Source organism: Leuciscus leuciscus (genome assembly GCF_965113295.1).
Source record: "Leuciscus leuciscus genome assembly, chromosome: 18".
In the NCBI taxonomy this organism is placed as follows: Eukaryota; Metazoa; Chordata; class Actinopteri; order Cypriniformes; family Leuciscidae; genus Leuciscus; species Leuciscus leuciscus.
Window position 1 is genome coordinate 10,804,796 of NC_138742.1, and position 19,115 is coordinate 10,823,910.

Below are 19,115 nucleotides of genomic sequence, written 5' to 3' on the forward strand. Positions count from 1 at the left end.
TGACAGGGCTCTACATTATGCCTTTACTGTGGTAATGAGGGGAAGCTAATTCCCACAATTAATTTTGAAAGATTTCACTTCATGCAAATTGTCTGACTAATCACTGCAATTTAAGCACCAACCTCAGAATACAAATATAAATGGGCATGAGATGTTTTCTAATAAAGTCACATTTGTTGATGGACTTCAAGAGTGGATTAGTAGTGTTAGGAGTGTCATTACGCTCTTAAGAGTGTTTTTCTCATTCCCTGGGTTGTCTTTTTTCACTTCATCATTTTTACCACTTTCCCTTACCCTTTTTCCTTGGTCTCTACCTTTTTTATCTTCTTAGTGCACAATAGATGCTCAGGTCCATATTCATATCCTTAATGAATAAAGCCACAGTGGCACAAGTGCAGATTGTGAGCAACACTGATTGGGCTGTAATGTGTTTGAACTATACAGAGCAAAATAAAATAGGACAAAATAAAAATACTGCTACTATTATTTATATTTATGTGTATATACATATATCCGCATATTTGTATGGTATATAGGGTATATTTACCCTCTATTTTAGATATCAGCATCAGCATTAGTCATTAAAAAACTAAAAAGAGGAGGAAGCGAAAGAGAAGAATATGGAAGTGGTCATGGCTAGGGAAAAAGAGGCTAACTTGGCATGTCAATTTTGATAATTGAGCTTGAGGTAAGTTAGAAGTTTTAAGTTTTAGCACCATGTCGCGTTGATCAATACAGCATTTTATGTTGAACTTTTATTGGCTAGTCAGTAGATGTAGGTCGTAGCACCAAACACACTGTGAAATGATCATGCTAAATTTCGAACACTGTCAGAAAATTATTGCAGGCTATCTTTGGTCGCAAGACCGTGACAACGGTCGTCTTTGAAACTCTCTCACTGTACGACGACCACCATTTAGGAGCCACAAAAATCGCCACGATTGGACATCTTTCATCTGGGACAGCCCAAAATCGTATAATGTATACTGTACATTAGTAATACGTCACCCCAAAAGGAAGTCGGCTATTATGGGTAGTTTGAAAAACGCATGCTCTGGATTTTGATATACTCCTCCAAGTGGATTCATGCGATTGCCACCTAACTTGGTCACCATGAAGCCGAGACAAAGATGATGCTAAATTATGAGCGAATTTGAGATATCTCGAATGGTTTGGCTGTGGTGAGGCAACATTTTATGGCAAAAAGAGAAACAGGAAGTGTGTTATAACTTCTGCATACTTACATACAGTTTGACAACTGTATGTTCTTTTAAGAAGGCTGATCACAAAGTTATAGCACCAACTGGCAGCAGGAAATTTGTCATTTTCAAAATGCTGTGAAATCGGCCACTTATTTTTACCAGATTTACATCAAACATCATCAGAATAATGCCAAGACCGGCAGAGTAGAGAGGCCGACGGACCAGGGCAATTTCGATGGCCTAGAAGCCTGAGGCTGACGGAGGTGGCGACAGGAATCGGCTGACCGGGGCGAACAAGGATGGCGGGGAGGTCGGAGAAAGGTAGGAGCCTGATGACGCCATAGGGGTTGAGGGTGTAAGCGCCGCCGGAATCCCAGAAGTCCGTGCTGAGCGACGACCACTGGAGCTGGACCTGAAGAGATGAGTGAGTCCAGCAGAGTCTCAGGGCAGACGGGAAGATCTCTGAACGGGACCGGAGCAAGCAAATATACGGACCGGACCAGCGAAGAAGGTGAGGATTTTGAGGGTGGGGATCTGGGTGGGAACTGGATACGCGGACCAAGGATCTATTAGGTTCAGGAACGCTCCTGGCTCCAGGGTGGCTGATCAGCAGACTTAGACTCCAGGGCTTTGATGGTATCTGGCTCTGGTTCCTGGACGAGATTCGTGGGTGCCTCGGGCTCGCTTGCTGTGAGGGAGAGGCCGTCATCCTGGAGCATTCAACCCAAATACCCCAGCAACCTTCGTTTCTCGGGGAAGAGGAGATGCAACGCTGGTCAGTCCATAGTTTTTTAATTACTTGTTTTAGAGGGTTGGTTATTCTGTTACGGACTGATGGCTGTAGAAAGCGCATGACGAAGGAGAGGATTAGAAATCAAATAGCAAATTTAAAAGAATCACGACCACATTCAACACAAACAATAACCGACAAAGGACTGAACAGAACAGGGAGTATATACACATAGTAAATGAGGAAACTAAACAGGAACGGCTGAACAAGGATAAACTAATCAGTAACCATAGAAACTAATTAGAACTCATACAGACACAACAGGAATGAACTAAACAAAACATAATTGTGACACTATGACATGAAATTAATCTAAATTTAAATGATCTCATGGATGTGGCTGTTGTGGTTTGAGGTCATAGTGGCTCCAGCTGCTGCACTAAATATGGCATATTTAAACAACTTTGATGCAATCCTTTTATATTTACCCACATTAAATGCATATTGCCTACCATGCACAGTTTCCCTAAAGCCACCGGGGTGGCAGGGGCCCAGAGGCTTGGGCCCGGCATCGCTGCTTGCAGCTATATTTTTCAGATTTGGTTCTCTAAACTATTTGATTTGTTTTAAAATGTAGATCATAATAATCATATACATTTAGTTGTAACTTCGAGGAAAACTAATTTAATATGCTTTTGAGTAATTACTTTTTAAATAACATCAATTCAATAACAAATAACAACATATTCATTCCCAAGTAAAATGTGTAGCTTAACAATTAGAGATAGCCTAGAAAATTAAAATGGCAATACCTTAGCTTAAGTAATAATAATAGAAATACAACTAATAATATTTTTTATCTTATGTCGGAAAACAGAAAAAAAATGTTATTATTATAATTATTATAATTATTATTAATAACATAATAATATATAATAAATATTTATTATTTAAATATAATACAAAATAAAGAATAAAATAATACTACATTAAAATAATAATATAAAAGCATATAATATTGTTCATATATAATAACAATATTATTATAAAAATAAAACTATAAAAATGAACAAATCAGTTCTGTATTGTTAAATAATCTGTAGCAGACAGAACGAACGAACGAACAAACAAACAATCGATAGATCAATAGATAGATATTGTGCAATCTCTAATAGCTATAGATTGTCTCATGGACATTAACAGAGTATGTGTATTAAAAGAGAAAGCCAAAAAGCAAAAGCTTTGTTTAATACAAAGTACTGACATCAGCAACATAGAAGTTTTGGGGATGAATCATTTACAGCTGTCAGGCAATATTGTCTAAGAAATATGACTCGCATTTAATTGGCATCTGGTTAATGAGAAGACACTAAGCCTTAGATATTAGACATAGAATGCTTTATTAATGATCTTTCAAAGCAAACAGAAAGCCCACTCAATCATGATCAGTCTAGGGGTAACTGTCAGGATGTGCTCAGAGTATCTGCCTAAAGCGGATAGCACAAAGTCAGCGCAAATCATGGTTTTCCTGCGGCGGTAATGAGATGCATTGGTTCTACTGAGGTTTAGGATATGAAATATTACCATCAGAAAGCAAATCTGCATTCTGAATAAATAACATCTAACTGGAGGTGTTTGCAGTCATATACTTTCACAGATATACGCTATCTATGAGGAAACTTGTCTATATCAATTTGCAACTGCTAAAGCCTCCTAAATAGTGGGACCAGAAAAAGAGCAAGGACCAAATTATGGCTGCATTTGAAAATGCAAAGAGCAACCGCACTAATCTCCAGCCAACTCTGGCTGTTTGATCCAACACCTCCTGAATAGAGAACGCTTGCTGTGAAACAGCTCCTAGTGAATAGAGAAAAAGCAAAGCAAATGCTTGAAAGGTTGTTATGCAGTTCGAATCAATGATACAAAGTACTGTTACATAATTAATAAGTTTCCTGTACAGAATCATTCACGTTAACATTTCAAGCAGGTGAGAAAGTGGTCACTGTCTCAGGAGACCTTCCTCCTGTAAATGATCTAAGAGGAAAAAAGATAGAATTCTAAATATCATTTCCTCATGTAATGGACTATAGGATTTGTTGATGGATAACACTTTCCAAATGGATCAATGTATTTTGCTATACATAATATTTTAATACGTATTATTTGATGGACTAGATTCAGTGTTATTTAGTTTCATTAAGATACTATTATATAGTTTTTCATTAATATTTTGAATTATAGATTGTATTTTTATATTTTCCGGTTTTTAATTTTTGTTAAAGGTTTAGTCATTTGACATTTGTATTAGTTTATTTTTTTATATGTACTATATTTTAAGCTATATAGCCTACGGAATAATACCATATCGTGTTCATTAATTTTAATTAAGTTTAATCAATTTAGTTTTAATTTTAGTTTTAGTACTTTAAGTTAAATTAAATGAAAATAAGACATTTTGCCTTGGTTCTTGTATATTTAATTTTATTTCAGTTAACATTTATTTTATTTCAAGTAACTAAAATGTCTTTTTTTTATGGTTTTGGTTTTAGTTTATATAATAATAATAACCCTGACTAGATTTTTTTTACAACTTTATTTATTTATTTTTGCCACCACAATATAGTTGCCAGGGTGTTGATTTCTTGACAACATACTACTTTTATATTATATTATATTATATTATATTATATTATATTATAAATATTTGGGACAAAACACAACTTATTTCCAAGCTACATTGTAAAATGTAGCCTGGAATGTTCATTCCAGAACACTTGATGAGACAGATCTTTTCTTGCTTAGGTCAGCAAGCATAGGTTGATCTGACAAGAGGAGAGAGTCATCTCAAACCTTACTGTCATGTCGATAGAATAATTTCCCATCACTCATCATTTAGATGACAAACCATCATTTTAAAGGTGTACTCAAGGTCATTTTGAACTTGACCAATTAAATAACCTGAATAGTACTTTTGTAAATATGTTTGAAATCAAATCACTGACCTTATACAATCTTTGTTTGTGTTGTTTGATTAACATTAATGAGCTGCGCGGATCCAATATACTGTTACACATGCATTTTCTTTTTTAACTGTTTACGTTCACTTCATACATAACTAACTGTTTACATGAATGATAACCAAGACAAGCATTTTATTTGGCCATATAAGCTGCGGAAGAGAACTGAATTCAGGATCGCTTGATGTTCGAGAGGTGTGTGCAAGTACTGAATTGAGTTATTTTCCGCGGCACAACTCTTTTGACCATGTTTGGGGCAAATATGGACAAACCCAACCGTTGGGTTTAAAATTTGTATTTCAAAAATTAAACCGACGGTTGTTTTTTTCCATATTCGATCCAAACAGGGTTGAAACAACCCAGCATTTTTTAGTGTGTACATTTGCAATATTTTAATAATTTTGATATATTGTGCAGCCCTACTAATTGCACATTGAATTTCATCAGTGCCGTAGTTATTTGAAAAACAATTTACAGGAATGGTGCAGAATATTAGTTTTCAGATGTGAAGGGGGAAATACAATGCAAAAGAAACTAATTACTCTGGGTGTTTCTTATCGGCTGGAAACAGAGCAGCATGCACAGTCCCACTCACTCTAGATACATGGTAATAAAATGTATTATGGATGGAGACATAATAGATTAATATAGAAACTGCACATTGCATGTTATATGACATGTATCTTATCTTGCATTTGGCATGAGAGTATTGACAGACGTTGTGCACCTAGACTTAACTGTTGTTGTTTTCTACCACTTTTCTCTGGCCGTTTACCACCAATCTTTCTACACTCTTAATGGTCAAGGCACCATGCAGAAGATATGCAAATGAGGTGGAGACTACAAAAGGAAGGAGTGATTTGATTATGTTTCAGTTAAAGATGCATCATATGAGTCATCTGCAACCATCGATGAGAAACACTGCTCCTTCACACTCTCTTACACTTACAACATTCTAGGCTCTTACACAAACATTTTAGAAATAAGTGCCATTTGCTAGATAACAAATGGTGATCATCTTTATCAGTTAAGCATGAATTACTATGCAAACACTGACTAGGCAAGGAGGTAAAAATCTGTTTTTGAAAGAGATGTGAAAATAAAATTGATATGGGTGAAACCTGTCAATAACATTTCCAAGTCATATTTCACCCCAAAGTCAAAGGAAAAGGAAGAAAATAAAACCTGTTTAAGACCTTTTGCATTGACATTTCACAACAATTAAAGTTGGCATGAAAATATAGTTGTCATGGTCTTTTCTTGTGGCGTATATCCGAATGAAACAGCTTTTCGAACAAGCAAAAATGTAGGGTGGGACTAGATTTTTGGTCTATCGAGAATTGATTGGATCGTTGTGGTTTGCTATTGCTGGGATTTCATGTGAGTGACAGGTATTTTTATATTGAATTTACATTCAAGAACAGTTTGTTATGTTATCTGATGTTGAAAATGGGTATTTGTTATCATATTATTTTTTATTTATTATCGTAATCATTAACACACTGGTTTGTCGCACAAATATTTTATCGTTTACTGCACTTTGTTGTCCTAGTATAGAGGCTACTGAATTGGAAGTCTCGCACATTCACAGGAAACAGCTTACTTCTGGATTTAAAAATAAGGCGGATATCAATATTTGTCATTACTAACTTTGATTTACAGTGATATTTTGTGCTTAATTTTGCTTAACAATGCAAATCCCATACAGTAATAAAGAGGTCATCTCTGTTTTGACGTTTTCTCAGTCACATGACAACAAAATGGCGTTTTACATGCTGCAAACACTTTGATATGGCAGACTAAGTTTTTTTTATATTTCATAAAAAGATAGTACTATTTTAAAAGAAATTAGAAGAAATTTGCTTCACTGCTTATGTTTAATAAATATATTAACACACATATATATATATATATATATATATATATATATTGCCAAACTACCATTTCCTTACTTTTCTGGCTGTTTAATGTGACTTGCAACCGCAGCCATAGCAACATTTTTTTTTACTTTAAACCTTACAAATAATATTAAAATGACCTTTAAACGTTTTTGTCATAATGTATTCGAGCAATTTTTGTATGCACATAATAGAAATGTTCGTCATTGAACCATAGATATTTGTGCAGGCTATGATTGATAACTTGTCTCATTTCAGTTTCTTGGAAAAGATCGCGGCTCTGAGGTAAACGTCCAGCAGCTCTTGCCATCTTCACAGCGAATTTACACCAGTTCAAGTCAGATATCTGATTCGTTCAGTTTGCGCTACTAAACAACACACATTTCGAACTCAGATATTAAAATCTTAATGTAGAAGTTGAAACGGCAGCCTGATATTAAGCTCTGTCGGAAAAGCCCTACTTCAATTAATCAATGAGTCACTGGAAAGCACTGCAGTAGTAACTGGTGTGACGGACCGAAACCGACAGAGGGATACGGACAGTTCCTCTGAAAGTATGAATGAAAACCGAGTCGAATCAATGTGACCAACGCCTGTGCTGAGCAAGCGTTTGTTTAATATACTTTGACGGATACATGAGTTGAAACAAGCTTAGATACAGTTTATAAACAGGATTTGAAAGGGTCGTGTGCACAGATTTGTATTCTCTCGCACGTGCACGCGCTCCCTCGCTGCGGCTAGTTCACACAGATGTGTAAAAATAAATACAAAATATCGTCAGTCTGCATTTAGTCTTTGTTCATGCAAAAGATACAACATGCTTTTTATCTTTACCAGCTCTGTTGTCATGTTCTGCTGTGTGGTGGCAATCATGTTTGCAGGATTCAGCACCGATATCTCCTGATGCAGTTCACTGCTCTTCCAGCACTTGAAAGCCTTGTTTGAGTTGGTGTTGCTGCAAGTTGCACTGCACACCCCACTAGCGGATCTGTTTGATATGATGGTGTAAAGTTGGCCATCCCTCTCTCTCTCTCTCTCTCTCTCTCTCTCTCTCCCTCTCTCTCTTCCACAGTTACAGTTGGATATTAATCAAGACAACACGTTGCTTTTTCTGGCTTCAGCCCCTTTTTCGACTTTCACTGTGTCTGAGCGATCAGTCACACTGTGCACACTTGATGAACAGTGATCTGGAAGATAGATAGATAGATAGATAGATAGATAGATAGATAGATAGATAGATAGATAGATAGATAGATAGATAGATAGATAGATAGATAGATAGATAGATAGGGTGCATACAGTCACATACTATTTTTAAGGAATAGGCATACATAATAAAATATGAATGCATCAACAGAAAGGAAATATTAATTAATTAATTTATCTAATTAATTTATGTATGGCCTACTTAAATTACCAGCATGAAAAGCAGCCCAGGACAGGGGTTTTCAATCTTTTATGCCAGGGACCCCCAAATATGATCATCCCCACACAAGGGACCCCCATCCTAAAAATGTAAAAGGCAGCTTGTATGTATAATGACCCGCATTTACACTGTTAAGATTAATATCTTAAACAAGAAGGGTGGCTGGCCGCACACTGATCCACTCAAGACTGACTTTTTTTTTATTTTATTTTTTTTTATTGCATCGTGCAAAAAAGTGCAATGTGCATGTGGGTTAAAAACAGAATAGACACCAGCAAGCAAAAGTTTCAGCACATTGCTATCTTCAGTGCTCCTTCGGACCCCCAAATATGATCATCCCCACACAAGGGACCCCCATCCTAAAAATGTAAAAGGCAGCTTGTATGTATAATGACCCGCATTTACACTGTTAAGATTAAAATCCTAACATAAATATAATTTTAGTTTTGATTGTAACATCGTTACAGTTCTTTTTCCACTCAGAATAATGGTTAGGCCTACTGTATTGTTTTATTTTATTCTATTATTTATTTAAAACAAATGTAGTTGTTTATTTTAACCTAATTGATTTGGTTAGTTAGTTTGTTTAATTTGTTTTTAATTAGGCTATTTATTTAGGCTATTTTAAATTTTATACACTGCCTTTCTCTGAACTTTTCCACAGAGACTTAATTGCTACTCCTGGGCGGTGAAGTCATTCACACATATTTCATACTTGCACCAACACTGATATTTTCTGAAATCTGGTCTAATTATTTTACTTCTGTTGTAGGCAATATTATTAAACATTTTTGCTAGGTTTAAATTATAAGATACTAAAGCCAAACAAGAGCCAAAAAAGATATCAGCCAAGAGGGAGCATTTTAATTTTACAGTTTTATAATTCGATTTGATTATTATTATTATAGTTTATCAAGTGAAAGAGATTGCAGTTGCCTATGTCCAATTTGTAGCTATAAAACAATTCTATAAGCCTATATTTAAATTATTATAGTTTGTTGATGGAAACCCGATTTTTTCGACACCAACAGTAGGCTACAGCATGGTACAGCCATAGGGTACAGCAGACCAAAAAAAACAACAACATAAAAACATGGTAAGCAATTTCTTATACTGCTACAGCCTTTTTTTACAGTCTGTTTTACAGCAGACGCGCTGCATGTACGTACTGCGTCAACGTGCTTACGTCAGCATGCCCGAGTTGCGATGATTGGCTGGCGGGTAAATTTGAAACGCAACTTCTTTAGACGCTAACGTTAACAAGTAACAACACATCCGGGTAAACTCGGTTGGACAAACCGGTGCTGTGGTCCCTGGAAAATATATATGTTCAAGTTATAATCTTGCGTTATATCGTTTACACACAAGGCTGGGCGTCTACAACAGTACGTAAGTTATATTACATGGCAAACCAATGTTTGTTTGTTACTAATGACGAGCCGTTTAGAAAACACATGCTAGTGTTTTACTGTAACTTACTTCTATTGTTCACCATTAACGTTAAACCTATTGTGATTTAAACGTGTTTGGACTGTTGTTGTTTACGGTTGTAACGTTACTTTCATCATCCTAGCAAAAACAAGTTTTATACTATTTTATTAATATTGTTACACTAACAGTGTAGTACACTTATGTATTTTTAAAAGTAAGTTATTACTATTTTGTCACTTTATCCACTTTCACTATTTTAGATTGAAACTACTTCTATTATTCTATTATTATGTATCTTATGCAGATACATAATATCAATGTTCATCATTGGCCACGCCTATAATATTTTGAATGACCGAAAAGCCACAGATGTCCAAACAGTGGGGTGTGTGATCTCGAGATATTAACAATAATTGTATACCAGAAATAAATTGATTGGTCTCAAAAGGATGTTACTGGAAGCAAATTAAATCTAGCAAGTTGTTTGAACTGGTGCACACAATTAAAATGTTTTTCTGCAATGCAGGAGGACATGGAGACTGCTGTGATCAATCTTCACAGTGTTTTTGAAAGCCTGCGGGCACAAGCTGATGTTCTCAATGAAAGCATTGAGCCCCGTAAGTACTGGCTGTGTTGAATATTTGAAATAAAATGCATGCATGCTGTAGTACACTGTCTCAATCTCTCCCATTAAATATTCACTGCAATTCTTTGTCTCATTGTCAGAGTTCATTCAGATGGCCTTGAACTTTGAGGACAGTCGTCGTAAATGGCTGAGAGTCGAGCATGAGCTAAATGCATGCAAGGAGGTGCTCACCAAGGCCGAGACAGAGCGAGGAGCATTGGAGGTTAAACTCAAACATGCCCGCAACCAGGTGGATGTGGAGATCCGTCGGAGACAGAAAGCTGAGGCCGACTGTGCAAAACTGGTTTGTAGTCCTCTTTTTGCATGGTACTGTAGACCTGTTCTCTGAATTTAGGCTCAAACCAGACATTCCTTTTTATTCCTCTGCAGGACCGTCAGATCCAGCTCATCCGGGAGCTGTTGGTGACTGAAGGCTCCAGTAACAGCATCCAGTTAAATGAGGAGCAGCGCTCCGCTCTGGCCTTTCTAAATGCCCGTTCCCAGAATCCCACAAACCTCAACACTAGTCGACGGTAAGAGAAAAAGCAACCCATTTTACTTCTGTAATATGATGCTTTTCTGAGTTTTCATTCCATTACTTTTGTAATATTACTATGTATTAGGTCTTTTGTATTGAGGCATGACTTTCAATTAACTTTTCAGTTAGACTGCATAGGGATTGGAAGATTGGAACTAAATCTTAAACCCTGTCATTTGTATGTGTCATTTAAAGTCGGCATTAAATGAAAATAAATCCTTTTAATAAAAGAAATGTATGACTACTTTGTCTTTTGAGGCAGCGGCAGAAACATAGGATGCTGGTATGCGTAGCTTTATTCCGTGCTCTTGTCTCTGCTGGTTTCAAAACGCATCTCCGTTATATTGTTATTTTGTACTTATCCGACACTTTGTAACAGCACAACCTTGTTTCTGCAGCGACTTTCAGCATGTTTCCTATAACAACAACGTCTTACGTTTACGTTTTACGTGGCCTGAGAAAGTCTCACAAACCATGCGAAATCCAATCAGAGCAGTTGGATTGAAACGGATTTCCAGAAATGCAATTTGAACACGATTTCAAACCACATATGAACAGTATGTAGCTCGAAATAGATTTGTAAAAATCATGTGTTTGCTAAATCTGATCAGATTTCAGTCAGATATGCACTAAAATCAGATTTGGACTGACAGTCTGACCTACAAAAGACCCCCGCTCTATAAATTTTCTTTTTTGACAATCCATTATATTCGGCCGTATGTCACAATACGGAAGAAATAATCTGTCGCCGCTACATCAGTGTCATCGCAACTTTAACATCATGAATTTGCGTAAAGCTACTTTGAAGCAATGTGTATTGTGTAAAGTTCTATACAAATACCTGGGCTCGTACAATGTGCTTGAAGCACTTGAATTTGACTTTTTCTGTTTGCTCTTTTATGCATTGAAAATTCTAGTGCTTTAATGTTCCCATACTGAAAGTTGCCACAGTCATTGCATACCTTTCATGTGCTGCACTTAATTTGGACCATTTTGTTTTAGCTATTAGTATATTTTTATTTATTTATTTACCTTTTTCAGGGCTCCCACTCCCTTCTGCGCTTTGCGCTCTCACGCTAATTTGCCCTGCTTAGTAAATCTGGCCCTTAGAAATGGAAAGATAATAAAGATATTGATTAAGTGAGATCTCTGATTATACTCCTTGAAAAGCGGTGCGTAAAAAAAGTCCTCGAAAGCCCTGGAATTTCATTTTACAATATCTGTATGAACCCTGAAATAAGATAATTTGAAGCTGGATATTACAGAAATCTGTCAGGATATAATTGAATCATAAAAAGTTGTATTGTTTTTTTCTGCTTGAGTGACTGAAAAGGTATTTTTAAAGCATTTTTAATGTACTCTATCTTCAAAGATTTAATTAAATGTCATAAAAGACAGAAGAATTGGTTCGGTTTTTATGATTGAATTGTTTCTTACTGCTGTAACCTTCATTTGTTTTTTCACACCGTCTCTTCTAGACTGACCACCATTGATGAATCCGGGTCAATCTTGTCTGACATCAGCTATGATAAAACTGATGATTCTTTGGTATGTCATTTTCTTGAATATTAAAAATATTAAGGTTATATGTATTCCTGTCTCAAACTTGACAGAGAGAAAGAAATTTAATCTTTGAAATTTAGTTAGCCTGACTCATCCTTTATTGATTTAATTTGACTTTTCTTTAAATAAAGGACTGGGACTCTTCTGCAGTCAGGACCGTTCGTCTCAAGAAACGACAAAAGAGAGTAAGCTTCCAAATAAATTCACATTTAATCTAAATATTTCCAAATTTCAAGCAAGATCTTATTATTTAATCTGTCTCAATGCAGCGCTCCTCCCGAAACCACACAGAAGGCCCTCCTGCTGGTGCCAAGAGGTCCCGTTCCACCGGCCGCACCTCTGAGAAAGTAAGAGCTGGTTACAGTACATAAGCACATGACTGACTGTTTAATATTGGAGAAAGACTCTTTAGTAAAAAGGCTCCCTGCAGGCATTGCTTTAGTCATTAGAGGTATAATGTTTCCACAGTTCTCCTCAGTCCCTACAACCCATTGAAGTATGAATATTGGAAGATTTTGTCTTCTCTTGACATTGTAAAAGACAAGTTAACAAGCTATTCCCGGGTTGATGTTAATGTCCAGTTAATACCGCCCTTATTTTAGGTGAATGTGTAGTAAGTAGTTTGACAATTAATTAATTTGAGTTCTGTTTTATCAGGGTAATGAGTCTCTGGTGGCTAAGACCACCGTGACGGTGCCTGCTGGTGGCGGATCCATTGAGGCTGTCACCACAGTGGAGACTGTTCCGTACTGGACCAGGAGCCGCAGAAAGACTGGTAAGCTCAATACACTAAATTTATTATGGTCATTTGTGAGACTGCAAGTGCAGAGGAAGAGAATATTTGCATGAGTCATTGATTATATGATTCTTGCTATTGATTGAATAATAATGTGCAGGCTGCTGTATTATAAATAAGATCCGCATTGAGTCATGATGTGTGGTTGCCGTATCATAAAAATGCGTTGTTTTATTGAACAGGGTCAAAGATTTTCTTTTTTTATATAATTCATTACGTGGTTTGCAGGACTCTGGGGTGTTTTAAATTGACCCCTTGATGAGTCTTTAGCCTGGTACTCTTTTATTTGTTTTTATTTGGTCTATTTTGTATGGGTTTTTTCCCTGGTCATTTCTCACACCCCAAGCCTTTGCATTTCTGTTTAAGTATTCTGCAGTAGTTAGCAGTGCTTCTCTCTGCTTTTGTTCTTCAGCTGTTCAGGAGTGGGACACTGCTGACACCGACTCTGTTCAGTCTATGGATGTGTTCAAGCATCCCAGTCAGCCCAATGGAGAGAGCAGAGCAGAGCCCAGCACTCCCCAGGGCAACGGAGGTGTCCGTCTGCATGAGTTTGTCTCCAAAACGGTAGGATACAAATCTTTCTGAGATGCGAAGATGCACTGGATGCATTGCTCTTGAGTCCCAACTATAGAGGGTTGTTTACTTTTTAGATCATATTTGAAATTATTCATCCATGCGTTTTAAATTTGACCTTGTAAATTAATCAAAATGATAACTGGACCTTCCCAGTGAAACAACAGACTTCTCTCTAGTGACGTATGCTGGACTTTTCCATTCGTTCAGGCCTCTTAAGTGCCAACGCTCTTATAATCAACTCCAAGCTTGCATTCAGGTCTGCCTAATGGATAGAACCAAGACCCCACCCAACTTTTTTCCCATCTTTCTTTGGACCATCTGTTTTACTATGTTTATAAAAGATCTATCACAACTTTCATTACATCGTGACTAAGGGGGTGTACTTGCACTAGGCGATCTGAACTGTGCCGATGTCCACCCCAAATAAAATAAAAAATGCTCTGCAATATTTAAAACTGACATAAAACAATGTAATTTCCCATTATAATAAGTGAAGTTGTCTAGATAAGTTAGCAGTGGCCCGTGTTTATAGTCCTGACAGCTTATATCTGCCTGGCTTTTTTTAGGTGATCAAGCCAGAGTCTTGTGTGCCATGTGGTAAGAGGATCAAATTTGGGAAGATCTCTCTGAAGTGCAGGGACTGCCGTGTTGTGTCCCACCCCGAATGCCGCGAGCGCTGCCCTCTGCCCTGCATTCCAAACATGACTGGGACTCCAGTCAAAAGTGGAGAGGTGACAAATCTATATGAAGCTTTATCATCCAACTTGAGTATTTTCTCCCTCTTTTACATGCTGAAATTTCAAGTTTAAACTAAATGGCTGTGTTGTACTCTTCATTAAACATCTCAACCTGGTGTGATTTTCGATAGGGCACCCTTGCAAGCTACGTGTCCTCCACTTCTCCCATGATCCCTTCACTAGTGGTGCACTGCGTTAATGAGATTGAGCAGAGAGGCCTACATGAGGTAAGTTGATAAAGATGCTGGATTCAGTCTAGAACACTGGACAACAAGACCAATATGTTCTGAAAACCTGCGTATCTCTTCGGCAGACTGGTCTGTACCGGGTGTCTGGCTCCGATCGAGTGGTCAAGGACCTGAAAGAGAAGTTCCATCGTGGGAAAACCACTCCCCTGCTCAGCAAGGTAGACGATATCCATGTCATCACAGGCCTCCTCAAGGACTTCCTGAGGAACCTCAAAGAACCCCTGCTAACCTTCCGCCTCAACCGTGCCTTCATGGATGCTGCTGGTTAGTGTTGATGTATGAATGTACACAAAATGAATGAATGTGCAATTCAAAAGTTTAGGGTCAGTACGAGGGCTGGGCGCAAAATTTATTTTGTTTAAATTTTCGAATAATTGTTTTTTAAAATGCGGCCAATTCTATATAGATTCTCAAAAGCCACGAACCCGATTTTTATATATTTTTTTTACATTTTTTTTATATATTTATTTCTGCAAACATTGAACATTATCTGATTAACATCAATCTTATTTCTAGTCTTCTTGTTAATAAAACAACAAAAGACAGGGAAAATCACTCCCTGCTCTTCACTGAATAACTTTTTTGTAACTTTAATAAGGATGAACCTTTATTTAATTTGTACTGTGAAGATTATATGCAGTGTTTTTACATTGGATTACTTTGTTCAATTTCTGTACCTGGAAAACTATTGTTAGACAAACCTGAAAAACGTTAAAAGCACTGGTTATTTCATTTGTGTCTTTGTTATATTGCATTTTTTTATTTGTGGCATTTGCTTGTAGTTTAATTATTTAGCCTAGTTTTATTATTTATAATTATCAAAAACAATAACTAGGCCTATTTTATTCAGTTATTACTACTTTTTTTGCGGTGGGGCCAGTGAAAATGTTATTAATTTAATTAAATCGAGAATCAAATCGAATTAAGATCTTGTGAATCGAAATCTAATCGGGACATCTGAATTGATACCGAGCCCTAGTCGTCGGTATGATTTTTTTTAAAAGTCTCATGCTCACCAAGACTGCATTTATTTGATTAAAAAAAACAGTAACACTGTGAAAGAAATACTGTTTAAAATAACTTATTTTAATACTAAGTGACATGTATTCCTGTTATGGCAAAGCTGAACTTTCAGCATCGTTACCCCAGTCTTCAGTGTCACATGATCCTTCAGAAATCATTCTAATACGCTGATTTGCTGCTAAAACGTTTCTTATAAATGTTGTTCAATTATCAAGAGTTGTGCTGCTTAATATTTTAGTTTTTTATTAAATATTTCATTTTCTTTATAAAAAGTTTAAAAGAACAGTATTTGATCAATTTAATGTGTCCTTGCTGAATAAAATAATTACTTATCTTATCTTAAAAATCGTATCTTACTGACTCCAAAATGTTGATCCGTGGTGTACTTGCGAAGATGGGTTTGTTAATATTAGTACACTCAATAGTAACCATTCACTCTGTTCTCATAGAGCTGTCTGATGATGACAACAGCATTGCTTTAATATATCAGAACATCAGTGATCTTCCACAGCCCAACAAAGAGACTCTGGCCTTCCTCATGATTCATTTGCAGAGGTAAACATCATACACCATCTCTGACTCTACTGTCTGGTTTATTGCCTTTGCAATTTGTAAATATTATTTAATTATTAAAGTCAACACTTACACTAACATTTGTAACTTTGAAAGGAATATTTCAGGTTCAAAGCAATTTGATCAGTTTGTTAAAAACTGTGCATTTGGGGGGCAATTACCCTGGTGTAAAAGCAGAAATATGAAGCCTCTATTTAAGCATTACCTTAAACTTTGCTTCTAGTGTGACGCTTATACTCCTGACATAGTGTTGCAATTTTTATTTATGCTGCTGTAAATGCTTTATCCAGCATCCTGTTGAAAAAAAGGTTTAATCTGGAAGTTTAATTTTTGATATTCTTTTGTTTAAACAACATAAAAGTATTCGATTACCTTGATAGGCATTGTTTCTACAATAACACAAAACATTCATATTGTGGTTACGAAATTGTTACCAGATATTATGGCATCAATTCTGGAAACACTATTTAAAATGAGTTTCCCTGTTTTTTAACAGCAACTGCGTACAATGTAACATATGGAGCTAAATAAGGAACTACCTTGCAGTCCATTTACAGTTCAATAAAAGTGTCATTGTATGGTTTTGATGTATTCCGTCCATTTACACCAAATTAAAAAGCTATTACATATCTTTTTTTAATTATTATAATTTGTGTAATTCTCCTCAGTTAAGTACCACTATCAATCCAGCTTAATTTAGAGCAACATTCTTGTATTTGATATATTAAAACCCAGCACTTCTCTCTCGGAAGTTTTTAGGCTGTGAGACTTAATATTTAACTTGAGTTTTATTTCTGTCATCATTAGAGTGGCCCAGAGCACAGATACAAAGATGGACAGCACTAATCTGGCTCGTGTATTTGGACCTACACTTGTGGGTCATGGCGTGCCCGACCCAGAGCCAATGACCATCCTGCAAGACACAAAACGACAGCCAAAAGTAAGTGCTCATGGCTGAAGGTCCCCACTTTTCTTTTCCCCAATGGGGTCTAGTTTGTAAATGTATGGTGTTTTTGGACCAGTTTTTCACCAAGCTCTTTCTCTCTCAGGTGGTTGAGCGTCTCCTCGGTCTGCCTGTGGAGTTCTGGAGTCAGTGTATGAACAGCAACAACGACCAAGCTCACAACAATCACATGATCATTGAGAACCCCAATGTCCACGCAACTCCTGATCAGAAAAGTATCCAAACATTTAACAAAACTAACTATTTCCAAAACATCACCTGTCTGATAGTGATATTCTATAACAACATGCTTTCTTTGTACTCTAGCAAGTATGTTTGGGCCCGTGACGACTCCTGACCAGCAGATGAGCAAGACCCCATCGTCCAGCTCTCTCTCCCAACGCATGAAGAACGCAACTCTCAACGCAATCACTCCAAAGTATGTTTGAACCTTACCGGGTTTTATAGGAGTATGACACACAGCTGTTTGAGTATTTGTGAGTTAACAATTATGAACATCCGTTCTGTTTTCAGGTTTGCTAGCAGGAGCAGAGCTCCAGTCAGCGTCTCTCGCCAGGGGAACTTCTTCGCCTCTCCTCTCCTGAAGTAGCCCTGAAGCACTTCAGCTCTTCATGGCTAAGAGTCTTTCTTTACTTTGGGAAACAGCTGCAATATATTACATTGACCTACTAGCATATTATATGTCGGATTTGTCCATCAATTCAGACCATTTTATCACTACTCTTTTTATTTTACCTCTTTTTAGTGTTCTTGTAACATTTGTATTTTAAATGTTTTAATTTTCTTTTAACGTCCTCACAACCAAAGCGATGGGTTGATATAAGCACTTCCATCAGTCACTGAATCCTCATAGAATAACAGAATCTGCATCAGTTTGGGAGTTCTTTATCAAGAAACCTGAACTTGATTGTAGCATCTAGAACAAAAACCTTGTTTGTATATTCTAATTTTATGCTTTACCTTAAATGTCAATCTCTTGGAGGGTTCAAGGATGTAGTGACTATATCAGATTATACTATATAGTGTAAACTGTGTTTTTAAACATGGTCAAGCTTAAATTTCACTGCCAGTAGGTATAATACAGAATTTGTCTTAAAATGATGATGATGCTGCTGATGATTTTTTGAATTTGTTTAAATGATCCATTTATGGTGTTTGAAATGCATTGAACCCTCTGAGTTTTTTATAGAGGGATTCAGGAAAGCAAGAAAATTAAGATAATTGAATGCTATTTGAAAGCAAAAACACTTGGTTGCTGTGGTGGGCATTTTAGCTTTCATAAATGAATATGGCCAGAATTATTTCAGATTTTCTCAATGGCATTGATTTGTCTATATGCAGTTCTGTCTCAGTGTATTTAATTGTATACCGTATTTAAAGTAGAAGCAAAAAAGGTGCCCTCTGGGAGAATTGACTGATTTTGAAGCATCTAATGTACCAATAGTATAAAAGACTTGGACTGATTGGATGCTTTTCACTGTGCAGTAGTCGTGTGCGTTACTAACCTGTCAAGTTTTCATTGTTGTTTTCAAAGTGCAACTGTTTATTATGTTGAACAATGGAGTTATATCAACTCTAGTTGCTTTTCAATTTGAGTGGTGTGACATTTTGTAATACTTTGTAAAATACATTCATTTCTTGCAAGTCCATTGTGTCTTTTTTTTAACATTGCATTGGGGTTTAGAGTTAAAAGTGGTGAGATGTAAATGTTCACATTTAAAATACAATAGACAAAGTGTGCCAGAATGTTCGATGACTGGATAGTTGA

The 19,115-nt window shown here is 36.5% G+C and overlaps 2 protein-coding genes across 5 annotated transcripts in view; one reads left to right on the forward strand and one right to left on the reverse strand.

Annotated features, from left to right (window-relative positions):
- Window positions 1-7,854, reverse strand: part of LOC309481317 (inactive dipeptidyl peptidase 10) — a 57,711-nt gene extending 49,857 nt beyond the window's left edge. For both annotated transcript variants that reach the window (XM_082146195.1, XM_082146194.1), the window contains exon 1: window positions 7,682-7,854. In XM_082146195.1, the coding sequence (XP_082002321.1) occupies window positions 7,682-7,720 (39 nt within the window). In that variant the 5' untranslated portion in view covers window positions 7,721-7,854. The remainder of the gene's footprint in view (window positions 1-7,681) is intronic.
- A 1,679-nt stretch (window positions 7,855-9,533) lies between these two features.
- Window positions 9,534-18,991, forward strand: racgap1 (Rac GTPase activating protein 1). 3 transcript variants are annotated; one of them, XR_014199983.1, is made up of 18 exons: window positions 9,534-9,662; window positions 10,231-10,321; window positions 10,431-10,633; window positions 10,720-10,862; window positions 12,346-12,415; window positions 12,562-12,615; window positions 12,700-12,777; window positions 13,088-13,205; window positions 13,639-13,790; window positions 14,369-14,533; window positions 14,671-14,766; window positions 14,853-15,051; window positions 16,260-16,365; window positions 17,191-17,323; window positions 17,433-17,562; window positions 17,654-17,765; window positions 17,861-18,498; window positions 18,552-18,991. XR_014199983.1 is itself a non-coding variant. In XM_082146198.1 (17 exons), exons 2-17 carry the CDS (start codon window positions 10,237-10,239, stop codon window positions 17,934-17,936), a joined length of 1,920 nt encoding a protein of 639 aa, XP_082002324.1. In that variant the 5' UTR covers window positions 9,534-9,662; window positions 10,231-10,236; the 3' UTR covers window positions 17,937-18,991. The 3 variants fall into 3 exon arrangements, 1 of the variants encoding a protein (XP_082002324.1); XR_014199984.1 differs by having other exon boundaries at window positions 9,534-9,658; XM_082146198.1 differs by having other exon boundaries at window positions 17,861-18,991.
- Window positions 18,992-19,115: the final 124 nt, after the last annotated feature.